This window comes from Centroberyx gerrardi, chromosome 18 (assembly GCF_048128805.1).
Source record: "Centroberyx gerrardi isolate f3 chromosome 18, fCenGer3.hap1.cur.20231027, whole genome shotgun sequence".
NCBI lineage: Eukaryota > Metazoa > Chordata > Actinopteri > Beryciformes > Berycidae > Centroberyx > Centroberyx gerrardi.
In genome coordinates this window covers 25,052,710-25,071,773 of record NC_136014.1, presented here as the reverse complement: position 1 = coordinate 25,071,773, position 19,064 = coordinate 25,052,710, and the positions used below count along the sequence as shown (strand labels likewise).

At 40.8% G+C, this 19,064-nt stretch overlaps 1 protein-coding gene across 1 annotated transcript; it reads left to right on the top strand.

The window, feature by feature from the left end:
* Nucleotides 1–1,360: 1,360 nt before the first annotated feature.
* Nucleotides 1,361–16,790, top strand: LOC144542737 (uncharacterized). The gene is made up of 4 exons (XM_078289776.1): nt 1,361–1,404; nt 5,727–5,897; nt 16,293–16,415; nt 16,682–16,790. Exons 1-4 carry the CDS (start codon nt 1,361–1,363, stop codon nt 16,788–16,790), a joined length of 447 nt encoding a protein of 148 aa, XP_078145902.1.
* The last annotated feature ends 2,274 nt before the right edge of the window (nt 16,791–19,064 follow it).

Sequence of the window (19,064 nt, the reverse complement as noted above, 5' to 3'; positions counted from 1 at the left end):
ATCCCACAGTTTTACAAATAATGTCTAACACATTCTAACGGGGTTTACATCAAATCCCACAAACTAGGCTTACTCACAATGTTACCAGCTAAAGACACACACACACAGCTCATTGTTTCAGCAGGGCGGCCTCCATTGTTGGAATTGGGATTGAGCGAGGGGAATTAAATAATTGCTTGTGATAGGTTAGATGGGGTTGCGTGGTTTGTATGGGAATACAGGAGAAACCTGCTGTCATTAAACTTCTGAAGCCCAACCGTCGGAAGTGGCTGTTATGGAGTTACACACACAAGTACACCCACGCAAACACATGCGCATGCAAGCCACACACGCACACACACATGCAGGAGGCTGTAATGAGGTAATTTGCCGTTCGACTGGAGTCTCTAAAGTCGAGCCACGGGCTGCAGCCAGACAGTTTTCATTTTGAAAATAACGTGTTCAGTAAATCGCTGCTGCATGTGTAATTACTCAGCGGAGTATCGCACTGTGAAAGGTGTCATGGTGATTAAACCAGCCAACTCATACGTGTATGAGAGTGACTATTTGTATACTCATATACTTTAGTCACAGGGCGTTCACACTGAGAGGGACTTGGTTGATGGGTCGCTCTATTCGGACCGACTTTGCCGTCTATGTAGCGGTCTGCAGCTACAAGGTTTTGAACAGGCAAATTAAACGATAATTAGCGTTAATGCTACATTTTTGTAACCTCTCTTTTTTCCCATAACTTTAATTTTACGGGAAGTTGACCGAGCATGCATGCTCTTTCTTCATCATCACCCTGCTTCACCAGTTCATTTACACAGTCTACAAAGTCTCACAGTTACACACAGTCACACCTGGGAACAGTCTTCTACTGTTGGACACTGAGCAACTGGGGGTAATTTTGATGGCATCTTTCATAACCCGGAGCTTCACAAATTCTGGATTCTTCAAAATGAATAAATTCCAGCCACTGGGACACAGCCATGGAGTCTTAGGATAAGGAAACAGGGTTTTCGGGGGTGAACACCCCAAAATGCACCAGCGTACCCTGCTGCTGACACTTGTGTCTGTTTGACAGTTGTGAAGTTACAGGTTTTGTATGAGAGGGGGGATTGTTCAAAAATCTGCAATGTTATATTGGTTGGAAATGTATGTACGCTTACTTGAACCACTAAAAATACAAATTCTAAAAAAGTAAAAGTAATGGAATTTTCATATAAAAATGCAAGAAAATATATATATTTTTTACTCTTTTGTCAATTTGTTAAATAAGTGTACATTATGATATGGAGAATTATCTCACAAGGTGGAAAAGATTATTTTTTGGGCATTTTTGCCTTTATTAGACAGTTCAAAGTTTAGAGAGACAGGAATGACTATAGGAGAGAAAGGGATGACTTGCGACAAAGGTCCCAGGTCAGATTTGAACCCAGGACGTTGTGGTTACATTTACGCCTCAGACTACTGATCCACCAGAACGCCCCTGAAAAAGTCATTTTTAATTTCATTGTGACTTTAAAGGTCCCATATAGTGTAAAACAGGATTCCTCTTGCCTCTTTGATTATAAAGGAGTTGGATGGTCTATCTAAACATGGTGAAAGTATCAAAACGCACAATCACCATCTAAATCCATATTAGAAAAGCGAGCCTCTAAACGAGCCGTTTGGACTTCCGTAACTTTGTGGCGTCACAAAGGTTCGCTCATTATCATTTCTGTAAGAAATAATAGACTAACAAAGTGTTTTTTTCAAAGCGGTCGAGCGGTTGTCATTGTTTATTACCGGAGAGTTTTCCCTACCTGTAGCCGCCGGGCCGCGGCGTCTCACGTTTCACTCTTGAAACGGTTAGCCAATCGGAACAGAGGGGTCGTTAATATTAATGAGTCTTAAAGACACGGCGACAGAAACAGCCTGTTCTTGGTAAGGCTCAGAGAGATGCTGGAAAATGAACGTGGAGAAATGGATTGAGAGTGTTTTTGGTACATGACACCACACACACAGCTTTGAATGGACCTCAAGACACAGAATAAAACACTGGAAAGTGTAAAATATGGGACCTTTAAGTGCCTTTGCTCCAGGGCATTTATAACGTAACTGTGGATGGAGGAGAGAGCGTCACTCATTAATTTTCACCACCTACATTTCCCCAGCCAGTCTGGGGATTTGAACCAGCACCGTTCCACTCACAAGCCTGATTCTTTAGTCCAGTGTGCCCTCTAGCAAGGCTGCACTACAGGCAAACCCCCCAGCGCTCTGACCATCCTGTGAGAAAGGATACTGCAGAAGTGTGTGTGTGTGTGTGTGTGTTTTGGAGGATATATGAGGACCGTGGATGAAAACCGTAGCATTTCTGTGCCAACTGGATTAAAACCCATAGCATTCTCTTCTGCATCAGCACAAAACACCTCAGTCTGAGTTTGGCTTGGCGGTGCAGAGAGTAACCCTGCAAACCATCTGGAAGGCTTTGTTTGCTCTAGATGATTCGTGCTGCAAGAAGACCTCCAGACCAGGAGGTTGTGTGAGGTTAGGGCAATAACCTCTGATCTGTAATCTTAAGAGTTCATTTCCACAAGAGCTATGTAAAAATCATTACAAAGTTGATTTCATACCTCTAAAATATAGAAAATCAAGTACGTAACGGTGCAGTAGGTCTCAATTTGTTTTTGTAATTTTGTGTTATTTCCTTCCACATTTTGGGTGGAAACTTCATTTTCAGGGGAGACATGGAGGACGGTGCGTTATTACCAACAGCTATCTTGTATCTTTAGACAGTAATTGTGTTTGGCTGACATTCCTGGCCCGTCTCAGCTGATGTGTCAACAGATTCCCCTTTATCCAGCTCACTGCCCTTTTCATAACTGTGTGAGTGTATTGTTTTGAATTTGTGTGAAACTATGGTCCTTTTTCCTTTTCACTTGGGGCATTGCGGGTTGCAAGACGGTCGCTCTGAACAGCAGGCCATCATAGCCTACTGTATAAATGTGAAGGAGAAAGAATGCATGTGAATTTTCGGTTAATGCTTTTTTTAAAAATCTAAATCATTCAAGGTTTAGGAAAATACCTCAGTAAAAGCGGTATAGCCAGGTAGTTTCCATGGCAACAAATCACAATCATTGTAATAAAGTAGACAGGTTATTAAGATTATATTTAACAATATGGATGGTAAGTAGGTAAATTCTCACTTTCCTACACCGTTTTTGTCAAATCTATAGATAACACAGACAGCTGCTGCACTGATAAAAGGGGGGAAAATAACGTCAGCGGGTTTGGCTTTCCCTCATCAGTCCATGTCAAGTCTCCTAAAAAAAACGTCACGGTGAATTTGAGGCCAAGGAGAACAGTAGCTACATTATTTTCACTCATGATCTTGTGCTTTAGACAGTAATGATGTCTGTCTGGCAGGAGTCAGAGCCGCTGATAGATCCGTCTGTCTGGCGCCGGAACAGACGGGTGAACACATCGGTCTGGTGCTTAGAAAACCTCCACAGGTGTGTGTCCGTCAGCAACCAGCCGCCCTTTAGCAAGGCACTTAACCCCCTGTCCACTCACTCACTGAGAGACGGTTCGGATAAGAGGCTGAACTGAATGCTTGAAATGTGTTGACTGCAAGTATGTGGCAGACATTGTACATTTTACACATTGTATCTGTACTGTAAATTCACATTTTTGTCTTCATATTGCCATATTTTCTCATTTGTTATAAATTACATATATCTTAAAGGAATAGTTCACCCAAAAATGAAAATTCAGTCATTATCTACTCACCCCCATGCCGATGGAAAGTCGGGTGAAGTTTCTTAGTCCACAAAACAGTCCTGGAGCTTCACAGCAAAACAGCGTTGCAGCATTCTCCTAAACAACCGAAGTTGCTGGGGACTTGTCTTAAAACGTAAAAAAACCAACCGAAAATAACCCATAAAATGGCTCCATACAGCTCGTCCGGCGTAATCCAAGTCTCCGGAAGCCCCGAGATAACCAAGTTGACTTGAAAAGACGTCATTTACAGCCTTTTTTTAGCCGAAATCTTCACGGTAGCCGCTGAGCTCAAAGCGCTCACGTTAGCGCGCACCTCGTCTGAAGTGGGTGCACGAGCTCAAAGGCGCGTACATTTTCAGTTGTTTTTTTTACGTTTTAAGACAAGTCCCCAGCAACTTCGGTTGTTTAGGAGAATGCTGCAACGCTGTTTTGCTGTGAAGCTCCAGGACTGTTTTGTGGACTAAGAAACTTCACCCGACTTTCCATCGGCATGGGGGTGAGTAGATAATGACTGAATTTTCATTTTTGGGTGAACTATTCCTTTAACAGTTTTGTTTATTTTCTGACCTCTGACCTTTTACCTCTTCACCACTGGTTGCTTGTAACACTGATGATCTAGGAATTGAAGCTTTGCAGTGTTTATCCAGTCACTCTGGATAAGAACAACGCCCAACATGTAAATACTGAATGAAGCCGGTGCAACATGACATCCTGGACGGGGAAAGCTGAGAGACGAACATCTTGGACAAATAACAACTTCTTAGGAGATTTAAGACAAATAACAGCCTTGATACTCTGGGATGCCATGTTAATGCAGCAACATAAAGAACAGACTTGTACCATTTATGGTGAGAAAAGGGTGTTGAGGTGTTGTTTATGTGTGTGTGGTAATCCCATGGTAGACACCCCAACATTCCCCTATGTGTACTCCATGTCTGAGAACTGGATCAAAGGCGGTCTCTGTGGGCTCTGTGAGGTTTATGGGCTCTGTGTGTGTGTGTGTGTGTGTGCAGGCATGCCTGGTGTGTAAATCTAATCTCTGTCTTTCTGTGAGAGTCTCTCTGTGTGTGTGTGTGTGTGTGTACGGATGCAGTTTTAGGTGCATATATGTACATGTGTGCAGGCATGCCTGGTGTGTAAATCTAATCTCTCTTTCTGTGAGAGTCTCTCTCTGTGTGTGTGTGTGTGTGTGTGTGTGTGTGTGTGCAGCTTCAGGCCAGACACAGGTGTTGCAGTATAACGGTTATCTGTTCTAGTCTGGTGGTTGTCAGTGCGATCAATTTTTCTTGGTGGGCAGACTTGAGTCAAGTAGTATTTGGCACCGCTTGGTTTGTTTCATGTTAGGTGCTAGAGGGGCGGAGTTTACCATGAAGAACAATAGACCTTTGAAGTGTCATCACTTCAGGGCTTTCAGATCCACTTTTGGATTCCGTTTTGTCCAAAAAGCCCTACTCGAGTGTTGATATAATATTGCTGTTGTCACAGAAAAACCTCCTAACTACACTTTCAATGATTTTGCTATCTTTACTTACTTACTTTATTTTTATATTTAACCTTTATGTAAAGAAGTAGCCCCACTGACATTAAGAATTTATTTTTAAAGGAAAATGTGTCCAGGAAACCAGCATCAAGACAACATAGCATTCGTCAACAGATAATGTACAACAGTATACAAAAAGCAAAACGCAATCAAAACCACATGGGATAAAGACAATTTTAGGGTTTTATGGTTCTTTATAGGTAGAGCAAGTCCCAGGGCCATGAAATCCATTCAAACCCCATGACATAATTTGAAGATCTACATTACTGTCTGTCAGAAAAGAAGGCTATTTACAAAATTCCTGAAAACTTGACTTTATGGCAGTTTAACGTTTTGATGCAACAAGAGCAATATAATTCTATAGCTAACAATCAATACTAAAACAATAAAAATCAATATCAAATTGACTCTTTTCCCACCTGTGCTTTCCAGCCTACACCAGCTCTGTGATGGGACCCACGGTGGAGGAGGGCCCCACGGTGGAGGAGGGCCCCCTGGCGCAGCTCACCCACAAGGCCCACCGGCGGGAGAAGCGGTGCTCTTGTGAGAACCACAAAGACAAGGAGTGTGTCTACTTCTGCCACATCGGCATCGTCTGGGTGAACACCCCCAGGTGAGCTTCCTGCCAACAGATCCATGGAGAGGAGGTTTATTTAGACAGTGATAACAACATGGGAGCATAGTGATAAAAAAAAAAGTCACAGTGATAAAATATGATGATTTAAAGTCCCACTGAAACAGAAGTTAGAGCGTCTTTAGCTTCTGTACTGTGACGTATTTCCCAGTGAAACAGAATATTTGAGCGGTGTACAGTTACAAGAGGGATTTAAATCAAATCCTTCGCATTGATTGGACCACTAAACAGTGGGCGGAGCTTAGAGTTTAGCGCGATACGGAGCTACAGAGAGAAACGGAGCTACAGAGGACTGTTGGCTCCACACACACCTCCCTCACCTGTTGTTAGATCAGGAGGAGGACAAGGTAGAGATGAATGAATTAGACCTCAGCGACATTGTTTTGGAAATGAAAACAAAGTTTTTGCCCACTGATATCCAAACACACATCTCTTCCTATCTCTCTCCATACTGCTCTGTCAGCTACGACCCAGAAACGGTGAAGTGTGGTTTTATATGAGCGGTGTGGCTAGCTAGAGGCTGAAGAATGATTGATGGGTGGATGTCATGATATTATTGGTTGACACTGGTTGGTTCATGCTTACGTAAGCACATGGCATATTTTGTTTTACAGGAAGAAAACATGATTGGATTTTGATATAAGAATACAAAGAAATTGATTTTTTGTATTTTTTTTGCATATATTGTTAAATAGGTGCACAATATGACCGGGAATGTGATCTAAAAGGGTTAAAAATGCATTTTTCATTTCATCTCGACTTAAAAAAAAAACAAAAAACACTGTAGAAAGAAGAGAGGCAATCAATAATCTGTGCATGAGAGAGAAAAATCCCCCAAGGAATTTGTAACTTTTTCTCTGCAACAGTAGCTGGGAGGCGCTCAGACACAGTGGCTGGATTCCAAGCTAAAAGCAACTTTCACTATTTCAGTTTTTAGAATAGAAAAAAAACAAAAGCAATTGAAAAACAATGACTCTACTCTTGGAGAACAATCGATGAAGCTTCAATATTAAACGTGTTCCTGCTGCAATAGCCATGGCAACAATAAATATGTTCAGTGACATCCAAAATGTATTCTTTAGAACCCATGGACCAATCAGATGACAGTATTTAAAAAAAAGATATAATTGCTATCAGCTGCTGTTGGAGGCACGGTAGGGTTCCACATGAATCCCATCTCACAGTCAGAAACAGTATGGCATTTAAAAACATCTAAAGGAAATATTTAAAATGAAATTCCTCTTTTATTCCATCTGGGTAAAGACCTTTGAACTGAAAGATCCAAAGGGCCTCTCTTTGTTTTCAAAGAAAATTTACATCTCCTCTGTCCTGGGCCAAGAGAGACCTTGTTGCCTGTAAAACAGAAGGCAGACACAGGATCCTTAGCTTCTTTAGGCTGGGATCACATAGGATGCATTTTTGAAGGCGCCTGCACCTTTTTTACGGTTGTTTTCAATGGTGAGGTCGCAGCGGGCGCGCATCTCCTCCCAACTATGTGCTGTGTGTTGTGGACGTAGGGTGTTGTGCAGCATCGTCCTCCAAGTTAAACAAGTCTCAACTTTAGCCGCACAGTACATTACGTCAATGCAAAAAAGTCCTTGAAAGAGTTTCTATCTTAGCGAAGCTCTTGAACAAGATGATTAAACTCTCCATGCTCTGTTCTCCCCAAGAGCATGTCATGTACCCACGCTCTCTTGTCCCTTTTTATTTTCAACAACGTTATCTGCTTTGTTACGTCAGGTTAGCTAGCTAACACTAGCTTGAAAGTCATCGTCAAATCATCAAACTTTGTGTTACACACCAATGAGACTGATGCAACGCTCCTTGTGTCCTCTGAGTTCTTGCTCACTAGCGATGAGGAGAATAAAGCGCCCTGTCTGATCACAGCCACTGGATTTTTGCCTTCTTCTATCTTAATGGAGCTCCTGTGCTCCAATGGAAAGGACAGCCAGCATCCAGTGTGTGCCCATCAACATTAACAGTCAGTGCAACTGTGGTTTTACTGTCCTGTTGAACTGTGCTTGAACCAGACGCTGAAGTCGGCCTGGATAACGTCAGCTAAATGCCTAAAATGTGAATAAAAAAGAAACTTGTTGGCTACCTGTCAAAGTGGCAGATAAAGCACAAACTCTCCAGCCACAGCCACAATTTGTCTGGTGGTTGGTGGTATTTTGGTGGTATTTTCCCATCGTTTTTCTTCCTTGAACCCATGTGGTGATGGGAGGGTTTCAGTTCCCAACTCTTACTGCTGGTCCACCAAGACTAAAGTAAGACATCCACCAATCCACACTACAGATTATTATTGAAGTTATTAATTATCTAAAGAACCTTTGCGTATAAGATTGGAAAGTTGTAGATGATATAACCTGTTATTTATTTAAATATGCAACAATGAATGGACATTAACTTCACTTAGTAGTTAGCTTAACACCACTGCTTAGAAGTTACTGGCATTTTAGATAATATAATTAGTTCCATTGTTAACATATTAATAATAACTGTATTTGTATAGCACCTTTCATGCAAAAAACCAAAGAGCAAAATGATAGACATACAAAGCTAAGCAGTTAACAGTAATAAAATAGTTGGACCAAATAAAAGAGTAAAAAGAGGTTAAGTAGAGAAAAAAAAATATATATTGAGCAATTAGCATAATTTGTAATGAATATTTGTTATCTTAATATTTCTGCTTACACAATAGATGATATATGTTACATGTGTAAATTACTAAGCAACAAACATCACTTTCAAAATAGAAATGTAGCGTTAGTCTATGGAATGAAACTGATGTGAAAATGTCTCCCCTCATATGGGATGTATGATAAAATATGCTGTATGATAAAATATACTGTATGATAAAATATGCAGTATGATAAAATATGCAGTGTTGTAACGCCACTAAACGAAGCCAGGGTTTGTTGAGGAGGAAGTCATGGAAACACAATATGGTGATGAGTTCAAAGCACGCAGGGATGGGTTTGATTTGCGGAAATCAGAGCCACAGATGGGAGAGGGTTCAATTTAATGAAATTGTTTTTCTTCATCGTGGTTTATGAAGAAGAAACAGAATCATGGAATTTTTTTCCAGAATGTTTGAGCACCACACTGAGTATTTTCAGGGTAGAAGGGTTATATTGATAACCGTTTCATCACACAACACACTAGCAATAGTGTTGAAAAATGTGTAAAAAATGTATTGATTGACATGCTGTTTGCACATATGAAAGGTTTAATTCAAAGATTTCAACATGCCTATATCTATCCATTTTAGTTAAAAAAAAAATTGTTACCTGAAAAACTGTCACCTGATTTTTCCAGGTTTCCAGGTGTTTAAAACAGCAAATGTAAAAGCTTTCATTAACTGGATATAAATTAAATCACTGTTGTTGTTGTTGTCATATCTATCAGTGACAGAAAGTAACTTAAGAGACATTAATTTATAAGAAAATGTTGCGGATTATTATTTCAAAGTAGCTCTAAACTCAAATGCTTCTCCAATATGCATCTTAAATCCATCTCAGCAGTCATTCTGTAGGGCGGGAGCCACTTTCTCATTATCCAGCGAAACTCTTTATATTTTTTAGTGCCTAGCCTCAAATAGGAAACAGGCACACAGCTACCTTCACAATTGGCGGCAGTTAACTTCATTTTAGTTCAGTATGCACAAGCAATGAGTAAGCAGTTAGATGTGGTGCAGCTAATAAGAAAGCGCACCTTTCCTAACGAAGGGTAATTTCCGCCATGTTTCCTCTCGCTGTTTCTAAATAGCCTGTTTAACCCTTCAACATGAACCCACCAAAGGAGACCACAAGGAGCTGGGTCTGAAATCACTGTGGTTCTTCCCTGATCTTCCCACAGCCAATTAACTCCTTAAATCTGTCACTTCAATTCAACTAGGCTTCTTCAATCCAAGTAAGCTTTTTATACCATGGATGGAAGAGAATCAGCATTGCCAAAGCAAAGTTAGTACAACACTTTACCTTTAGAAGTACGTCATAAGCCCAGTTCACACGGGACTAATGTCACCTGGGAACGTGAAGCGATTTGAAATAACTGAGGAAATCCTCAGTGATTTTAATCCCATGCGAATCTGCCATGTTTGTAGTTTGAAAAGTAAAAATTCCAGTGTGAAATACCTTCCGTAGGTTGGGGAAGAGAAACGTCCCTTGATAATAATAATAATAATCTTGTGCGAATTTTCAGTAATTTCAGACGTAATCGTTTTTGGTGTGTGATTTCTTTTTCTTCTGCCTCTTCTAAACACCAAATTTCTAACTTTCTCCCTTCATGAAAAATTATAAAGATAGAAAAGTAGAAAAATAACAAGATAGACTTGATAGACTTGAGGTGGTACAGATTGAAGAAATCAGACTACAGAACGTACGCAAAAGACATTTATATTCTCTCTCTCTCTCTCTCTCTCTCTCTCTCTCTCTCTCTCTCTCAACTATTTCAATGTTTGGCCAAAATAAAGTGAGAGAGAGAAAGGAAGGACAGGGAGGACATTGATAATTTATTATATCACTGCTGATAACATTGCTATTTATTGTTTTTTGTTTAATTACTACTTGTCATCTGTTGTCTACATAGGTTTCTTTCCTGTCATGCTAATAAAGCGCATTTGAATTGAATTAAATTGAGGGCTAGAGAAAGAGAGACAGATGGGGAGAGAGAGAGAGAGAGTGGGAGAGAGAGAGAGGGAGAGAGAGAGAGGTGTCACCAAAATAGCTTCCAGTGATTAGCCAAAAACAGCTCCTGCAGCGGTGGGACCCTCTCACTAAGTCTCAGATTGTTGGTTTAGTCTAAACTTAGCAGTGTGGTAAAATGCAATCTTCCTGCCTCATCATGAAGGAGTTTTAAACAGCAGTGGCGATGCCTACCGTGACTAACTGCCCACTAAAGTGTGTGGGCGACAGCGTCCTCCGTGCTGTGTGTTGTTTAGCAGCAGACCCAACTAAAAATAAAGTTATTTGTTTCAAACATGGGAGCTATAGGCGAGGGGCGTTAGAAACTGCTGCTTTGAACTTTAGCGTCAAAATATCTCTGCTTTGAAAGTTTCTCTCTGCGACTTTTTGTTAGACACTTTCTGTTAGATTTTCAAAATCACACAAGGAAATAGTAGGTAATACCTGCTTCAACTGATGTGTCTTGTTCTCTTAAACCCACTTCTTGCGTTATTACCTCCGCCAAGGAGGAAATGTTTTCGGTGCCGGGAATGTTTTCGGTTAGCAGGATTACGGAAAAACTACTGGCCCGATTTTCATGAAACTTGGTGGAAGGATGTAGCATGGGCCAAGGAAGAACCCATTAAATTTTGGAGCGGATCCGGATCCGACTCACGAACAAGCAGTGACATATCAAGCATAAACATGATTTGTAACACATTATGTGGATAGTCAAATGTTGATACTCAGTTATCAGGTGACAAAAAGTAGATGATCAAGTGTGACTGCCCATCTGCTGCATCTCTACATATTATCTATTGATTTACTTTACTGTTTTAACTTGCTGCTTGTGTTTTAAATTGTTTGTGTCTTAATTTGTTAGTTTGCCTCTCACCTTGACTGCCCAAATTTCCCCATTGGGATAATAAAGGTTACCTTACCTTACCTTACCTAACTTTACCTTACCTAACTCTAACCCAGACATTGAATATCTACAGATTACTTTTCACACTATTGTATCACCTGAACCTCAGCAGACTTTTTAGTGACACATTAGTCACTTCATAGTAAGTTGAGTATCAACATTAGACTAGCCATATAAAGTGTGACCAAATTATTTGCAAATGCTATTTCACTAAATTGAATGTTCTGTTCTGTTCAGCTCTGCCCTGTTTTCAACCTGCAGTAAGTGATATCAGACCTTCTAACCAATCCTGAAACTAATGTGCTATGTGGACATTTCATTGAGCCATAATGATATAAACCAATATCCACACAGCAGCAGCTGTGTTGCTGTTTTCTCCTCTTTTCTAAAGCTTGTTTTCAAATTCTGCTCCTGAACGAAGCTCCGCCCGGTTCATTCAGTAGCTTTTCATTTTTTTTAAAACTAGCTTGGCTCCTTCCTATATTAAATGTCTCATAATGGCGGAATCGATGAAGCGTGCAAGTAAACTTGTTAAACTAGTAAACTTGCTACCTGCCTCTTCACTTGTCAGCAGGAGAAAGTTCTGTCAAAGTGAGACTGGTAACCGGTGACACTTCTCCATAGGTACGGTTAGCTTAGCTGTTAGCCTTTATGCATGATGCTTTGCAAGGTTTGTCCTTAGTAGCCCTCCGTAGTGCAGTGGCTTTGCTGTGTGTTATTTACAAATGTGCTGCGGTTTCTGTCGCCCTCTAGTGGTCAGAAAATATTGCTTATTGCAGCTTTAACTTTTCCACATTCATGTTGTCCACTGTGGTAAACCCCACCCGCCTGGGACCTGAGTAGTTGTAAAACAAACCACAAAATATGACCGCAAACACGATTTGTCCTAGCAAATGTATTACCAGAGCTTTTCTGTTATGGTACAGAAATAATGTTGTTGCAGAGCCACGTTCTATCAGCATGATTTTAATAAGTTTCATTCTGAGTCACGTTAGATGAGGGATTTCTTCCTTCCAAAAAGGCAATGTCATTTAATGAGGTTGACAGACAACATCAAGACTCTTCCTGGATATCAAAACACTGGAGTCTCAACTCAATTCATACAGAACATCTGCCATTTGAAGGAACTTTTACCCAAAGTCCCTTCCAGTGCTGCACACTGAGCCAGACAACAAAGTGCAGGATGTTTTACTCAGGCAAACTTAAAAGGTTTTAATGACTGCTGTCCTCTGGAGTTGTTTTATAGATCTGTCACGCACTGTTTTTATGTTATTTGGAATAATTTGTGTCATCTGAAACATGTGCGGAAAGTACCAGGGAAAAATATTGAGAATTATTAATATGGCAAGCAGAGTTAACGGGTTTGCACAGCTGTATACAGACATTATTATTTTAAAAAACAGACCCCTCCCACCCCCTGCAGTTTACATTTCATTTGAGCAATCTCACATGCTTGAATTTTGCAATGCAGAATTATATGGCAAGATATAAAACCTCATTTTCTTCACTCAATAAAAACTCAGCAATAAAACTTGCCACAGCAGGTAAATAGAATAGATTTGGCCAGCAGGGGTTTGGTGCAATGGAGCCATAACATTGCCTAACTAACCCGTGTATTTTATGATATAGTGGTCATTTATTACTGTGTATATTGTGTGTAATAATGTGGATGTCCATTGTCTTTTTACTGGATATAACCAAACAATATTTCCCCTCTGCGGATAAGTTTACCTATATGACAAGGGCAGGTACACAAAACACACATTAGTGACACACTGTAAATTTTGCATGAAATAGTATGGTAATATGTAAAGAGATAGAGAGAGAGAGAAGAAAAAACTAGCCAACAGTTATGTAACGACATACAAGTTTAAAGAGAGTTGTAAGGGAAAGAAATAAAAATTGCAAAAATGCATAGAGGGAAGCCAGGAGAGTGCTGGTAGAGGGAGGCAGGGAGCGGAGGCAGGGCTGTGAGATGAAAGGTTCACATTTTATCACCGGCCACAAAGTGTGTATGGGACCCAGATGTGTGGCCGTTTGATTAAAAAAATAAATACAAATTCTCAGACACAGAGCCTTGCAACATTGTGATCATGACAAAATGATCTGTCAGAATTGGATGGAAACTAAAAAATCAAACTGCTCATCTTTTCTGAAGTGGGAAAAGCATCGCCTAGTTCAAATATGCAACGCAAACAATGATTCTTCAAACAGTCGAGATATAAACCTTTTTTTTTATTTTAAGGTATACCCCCGTTTCGACATAAATGTAGTTTCTGTTAAGCCACTGGCATCTGCTCGCAGTTCTCCCTGTGGTCTAGTTAACCTCCCCCGAAAATCCAGCGGTATCCCCCTGTAACCTGCAGCAGGCTGGCTGGGAGCCATTACGGCGGTCACACTGGCACCAGTTGGCACCAGTTGGCACCAGTTGGCACCAGGAGCCGGCCGCTTCGCAGCGACTGCAGAGCCATTATGGCTGCAGTAAAAGAAACGCTCATCTGGCTGTTTATAGCGAGTGCCTGGTCACATTTCATTAGTGTTGCAGTAATGGTACAGCAGTGGCCAGACCCAACACACACTAATGCATCTAATTAGCTAATTAATCGCCTTGGTTGTAAAGTTTAAGATTCGACTATAATGTTTTGATTTGATCCTATTTGGGTTTCTCATATTCTAGAAATGATCCAATGTTGTAAACTTGGACAGATTAGACTTTCATTTTTGCTAGTGTGCTGCATGATTGGTCGAACTTACTAAAGGCTAGTATTAGATTACATTAGATTACATTAAACTTTAATGATCCCCATGGGGAAACTGGATTGTTGCAGCAGCAAGTAGTAATAGGATACATCAAAATAGAGTAGGATATAAATAAGACTATAGCAAATGGGGGCTATATAAACATTATATAGCACTTATCAAAATGCAGTTACAAATTGCTTTACAAAAACAAGAGAGAAAAATAAGTAAAAAATAAATAGAAAAAGACAGTAATTTTTTAAAATTTTATATTACATAAAAGCATCAAGGTAAGACATCGGACGTTAAAATCTACGAATGAAAATGTACAAAAAAGTATGTATTCCTGGATTAACACGATGTGCAAACAGCTGTATTTGTGTATGATGAAAAGGTGGAGAATTATTAAAAAAAATATATTAAAACAATACATTAGGTTTGACTACTTCAGATTGGTGGAGCTGACTGCAGCCTCTTGGGGACTCTCATGCCTCAAATGCCACCAGTGTGACAGGAACAAGCTGCAGCAGAATGGTTTTGACAACATGGAAGTATTGTGAAGAAAACTGGCTTCAGGCTGCATTTTAGGAACCAACAACAAACACTGCATGAATTTCTATATATAAATATGTTACGGACACAGGAGGGACCCAAACTAAGTTGGCCTGGAAGCGTATCTACTACTGAGGTTGAAACAACAATCTGGTGAAGAATGGTTGAAGAGCCGGGGTAGATGATGAGAGGCAGGTGAGCAGACTGGGAGAGGTGATGAGCTGATTGCAGACAGGTGTGCAGGATGAGCAGAGCCGGGAGCCGGGAGAACGAGGAAGGGAGACCACGCCCACGCCAATACACACACAAACAAAACATAGACAGAGAGAGAGACAGACAGGGGAGCACTGGGAACACAGGGAAGGGGAAACACAAGGAAACACTAGGGAATCTTCTGGGGGTACGGCCACGGCCGGAACAAAATAGTTGTGACAAGTGGTTTGAAGAAGCAGGAATTTACGGGAAAATCTACCCTGAAACACATAAACAGCTATTTGCAATGTACCTTGCATTGCTGGGTCTATTTTGTTGTTTGGTATATTCTTCTTATTCCTGTGGATAACTGGCCAATCGTAGACGAGGTGACGTCACCTCCAGATATTTCCAGCAGCTACAATGAGGTTTGATATCAGACTAGAAATAACCGCCTCGCGGTTGTATGCCTCCGCCAATAAATTTTGTTTTATCATTGCAAGGACAGTCTTTATTTATTGAACATATATAATTAATTTGATTATTAGGTCAACTTAAAGGATTTTGGTGTCTGCAAAAGTAAGTGACAGCACTTCCACCGTTTTTGTAGAATGACCCAAGATCGTTTTCTCAGCTACAGTGGTAAGCAAAACATTATGATGTCACAGTGAAGTTGACCTTTGAACTTTTGGATATAAAATGTCATCACTTCATCATTTTATCCTATTAGACATTTGTGTGAAATTTTGTCATAATTAGCGTATGAATTCTTGAGTTATGGCCAAAAACGTCTTTTGTGAGGTCACAGTGACCTTGACCTTTGACCACCAAATTCTAATCAGTTCATCCTTGAGTCCAAGTGGACGTTTGTGCCAGATGTAATGAAATTCCCTCCAGGCGTTCCTGAGATATCGCGTTCATGAGAATGGGACGGACGTGAGGGCACAGTGACCTTGACCTTTGACCTTTGACCACGAAAATCGAATCAGTTCATCCTTGAGTCCAAGTGGACGTTTGTGCCAAATTTGAAGAAATTCCCTCCAGGCGTTCCTGAGATATCGCATTCACGAGAATGGGACGGAATGTATAACCCACAGCTGGATACAACAAGTCCAGGAACGTTCTCTGATGGTTGGAGCAGGGCATTCTGGGAAATGTAGGAAATCACTAGATGAAGTAGAAGTAGATGAGGCAGGTTGAGGGACAATGGGTTCACCAAAACAATCACTCACAACATAACTCACAGATTGATGATATATAAGAGTGTAAGGAGGTGTTTTTTCTTCTTCTTCTGTCTTCCAGCCAGGTGGTTCCTTATGGAGTCGGTTCTGTCCGACTCAGGAGGGAGCTGGGCCGATGTCTCTGCACAGACACACAGGACGCCGAGTGTATCCACTTCTGCTCTGCCCTTCAAACACACACAGAGTAAGGACACACACACACACACACACACACGCACGCACACACTGACTAGAATGCATACACACACATAGTAAGACCTAGAAATGCAGAGAAGACACACACAGATGCAGAGAGTAGGACACACACAGAATAATGAGACGTAAACACACCCAAACTAGAACACACACACACACACACACACACACACACACACACACACACACACACACACACACACACACATTCTTTCACTAACTTTGATATTGTTTTTCCATCTTTTTTCTTCCCAGAGGGGAGAATGCATCAGTCAAGAGGAAGACCACCAAACAGCAGAGGAGATACAACGCTGCATTCTGGGAAAAAAGGAACCGACACACACTCAACAAACACCAGACCTGAGAGCGAGAGAGCGAGATGAAGAAAAGGAGAGAGAGAGAGAGAGAGAGAGGCAGAGGAGGCAGAAAAATAGTGTTGGCTATTTTGAATGGATGTCCTTTATGCATAAGGAATAACAAAAATGGACCCTTTTTGGTTGTTTGGCTGCTCTGATGGCAGTTTGGAAATCTAAAACGTGTGTGTGTGTATGTTATGTAAATGATGGTGAATGGGGCTACATTGGTGTGTAATCATGAAGTATTTTAGAATAGGACCCGCGACCAGTTCACCTCTTTTAATTCGGTCTTTCAGCTGATTCTCTGATCCAGAGCTACATATAACAAATCACTGTCTTGCTCATAGACACCTCAGCAGGGAGGGACGGAGTGACCTTTCTGTTACTGGATGATCCCTCTAACCGGTCCGCCCCCCTGCCTCCCTGCAGCTGTTTTCCAATTGATTTGTAGAGTTGAGACACGGAAAACACTTGAGCTGAAGCTGCAGCCAAAAGACTTCTATAGCCTTGGGGGAAGAGGCTCCAGAAATGTATTACTTCTGGTATTAAATTACATTAATAACAATAAATTCTTCCTATACAGTTGCTGTGAAATCTGCTTCTAATCCGCAGTGTGCTGTCTTGTGAAAACCTCACATCTCCATACTGTCAGCTTTTCAGGAGAAAAGCAGCTTTATTTTTAGTTTGACTTCCATGCATTTTTTAGTTTATCCAATGGGGTTTTAAAAGGTTTTATAAACCCAAGGATGGTACATTTTTTCTCAACCCTTTCAGACAGTATAATCCTTCAGATGAAGTATAACATGAAAATAACCAAACTTGGGGTTACAAGGTTTTCACATGACAAGAGCGATAAGGTGTGGCTTGTGGTCGTTGGTCAGTCATCTTATTCCTGAAGCTTTATAGCGGCTAAGATTTTTGTCAGAATGTGGATAATAATATATCTGTCTTATACCAGTGTGCAAAGAAAATGTGTTATTGTCCTTGGGGCAATCTATTCTCACAAGAATGCATAGTAAAACACCACGGCAGTGCCTATTGTACATACTGTAGATCCCTCTGGGTACAGTCTACAGTCTAGCATTGCTGCCAGTCTATTTATGCCTGTTAGCACCTTTACAGAGTTATTAATTCTTGTTAGCATGTATAAGTGACATATGATCGGGTGAAGACAAAAATTACCAACTCAAATTCAACATGTTAAAGTATTGAGCCAAGATGTTGGGCTGTAATAGAAGGACATTACAGTAGCATCAGTGTTTATATCTTTTATACATAAAAAAAAGCTGTACACTGTAGTATATTCACAGCATATATGATCTTTCTCTGGGCATGTACAGTATAATCAAATATCAGCCAAAATACCACTGAAATGTACTGGCCTCTCAACAGTATAGCAAACTCCCACAGTATCCTACCTCCTCCACAGCAGTGTTCCACTTCCTATCAGTAGTATACCATCTCTCCTCAGTAGTATACCACCTCCTCTCAGTAGTATACCATCTCTCCTCAGTAGTATACCACCTCCTCTCAGTAGTATACCATCTCTCCTTAGTAGTATACCACCTCCCTCGGTATACAACTGAGAGGAGGTGATATACTACTAAGGGAGGTGGTACACTACTATCTCTCCCTAGTATACCACCTCTCTCAGTAGTATACCACCTCCTCTCAGTAGTATACCACCTCCTCTCAGTAGTATACTGTCTCTCCTTTGTAGTATACCACCTCTTCTCAGTAGTACTACCACTTTTTAGCAGTATACTACCTCTTAATAGTCAATAGTATACCACCGCCCTCCAACAGGGTGCCACCTCCCTTCAGCACTATACCCCCTCCATTCAATAGTACACCACCTCCTTTTAGTATATCACCTCTCCTTAGTAGTATAGCACCTCCTTTTAGTGGTATACCACCTCCCTTCAACATTATACCATCTCCTCCTAAGTAGTATACCACTTACCGTCAATAGTATACCACCTCCTCCTTAATAGTATACTACCTCCCTCCAACAGTATACTATCTCTACCTCAGTAATGTACCACCTCCCCTCAGTAGTATACCACCTCCCTTCAATAGTATACAACCTCTAAGCTAACAGTATAACAGTATAGCATCTCCTCCTTGCTAATACACCACCTCCCTCCAACAGTATAGCATCTCTTTGCAGTAATATACCACCTCTCCTCAGTAGTATACCACCTCTCCTCAGTAGTATACTACCTCTCCTCAGTAATATACCTCCTCTCCTCAGTAATATACCACCTCTCCTCAGTAATATA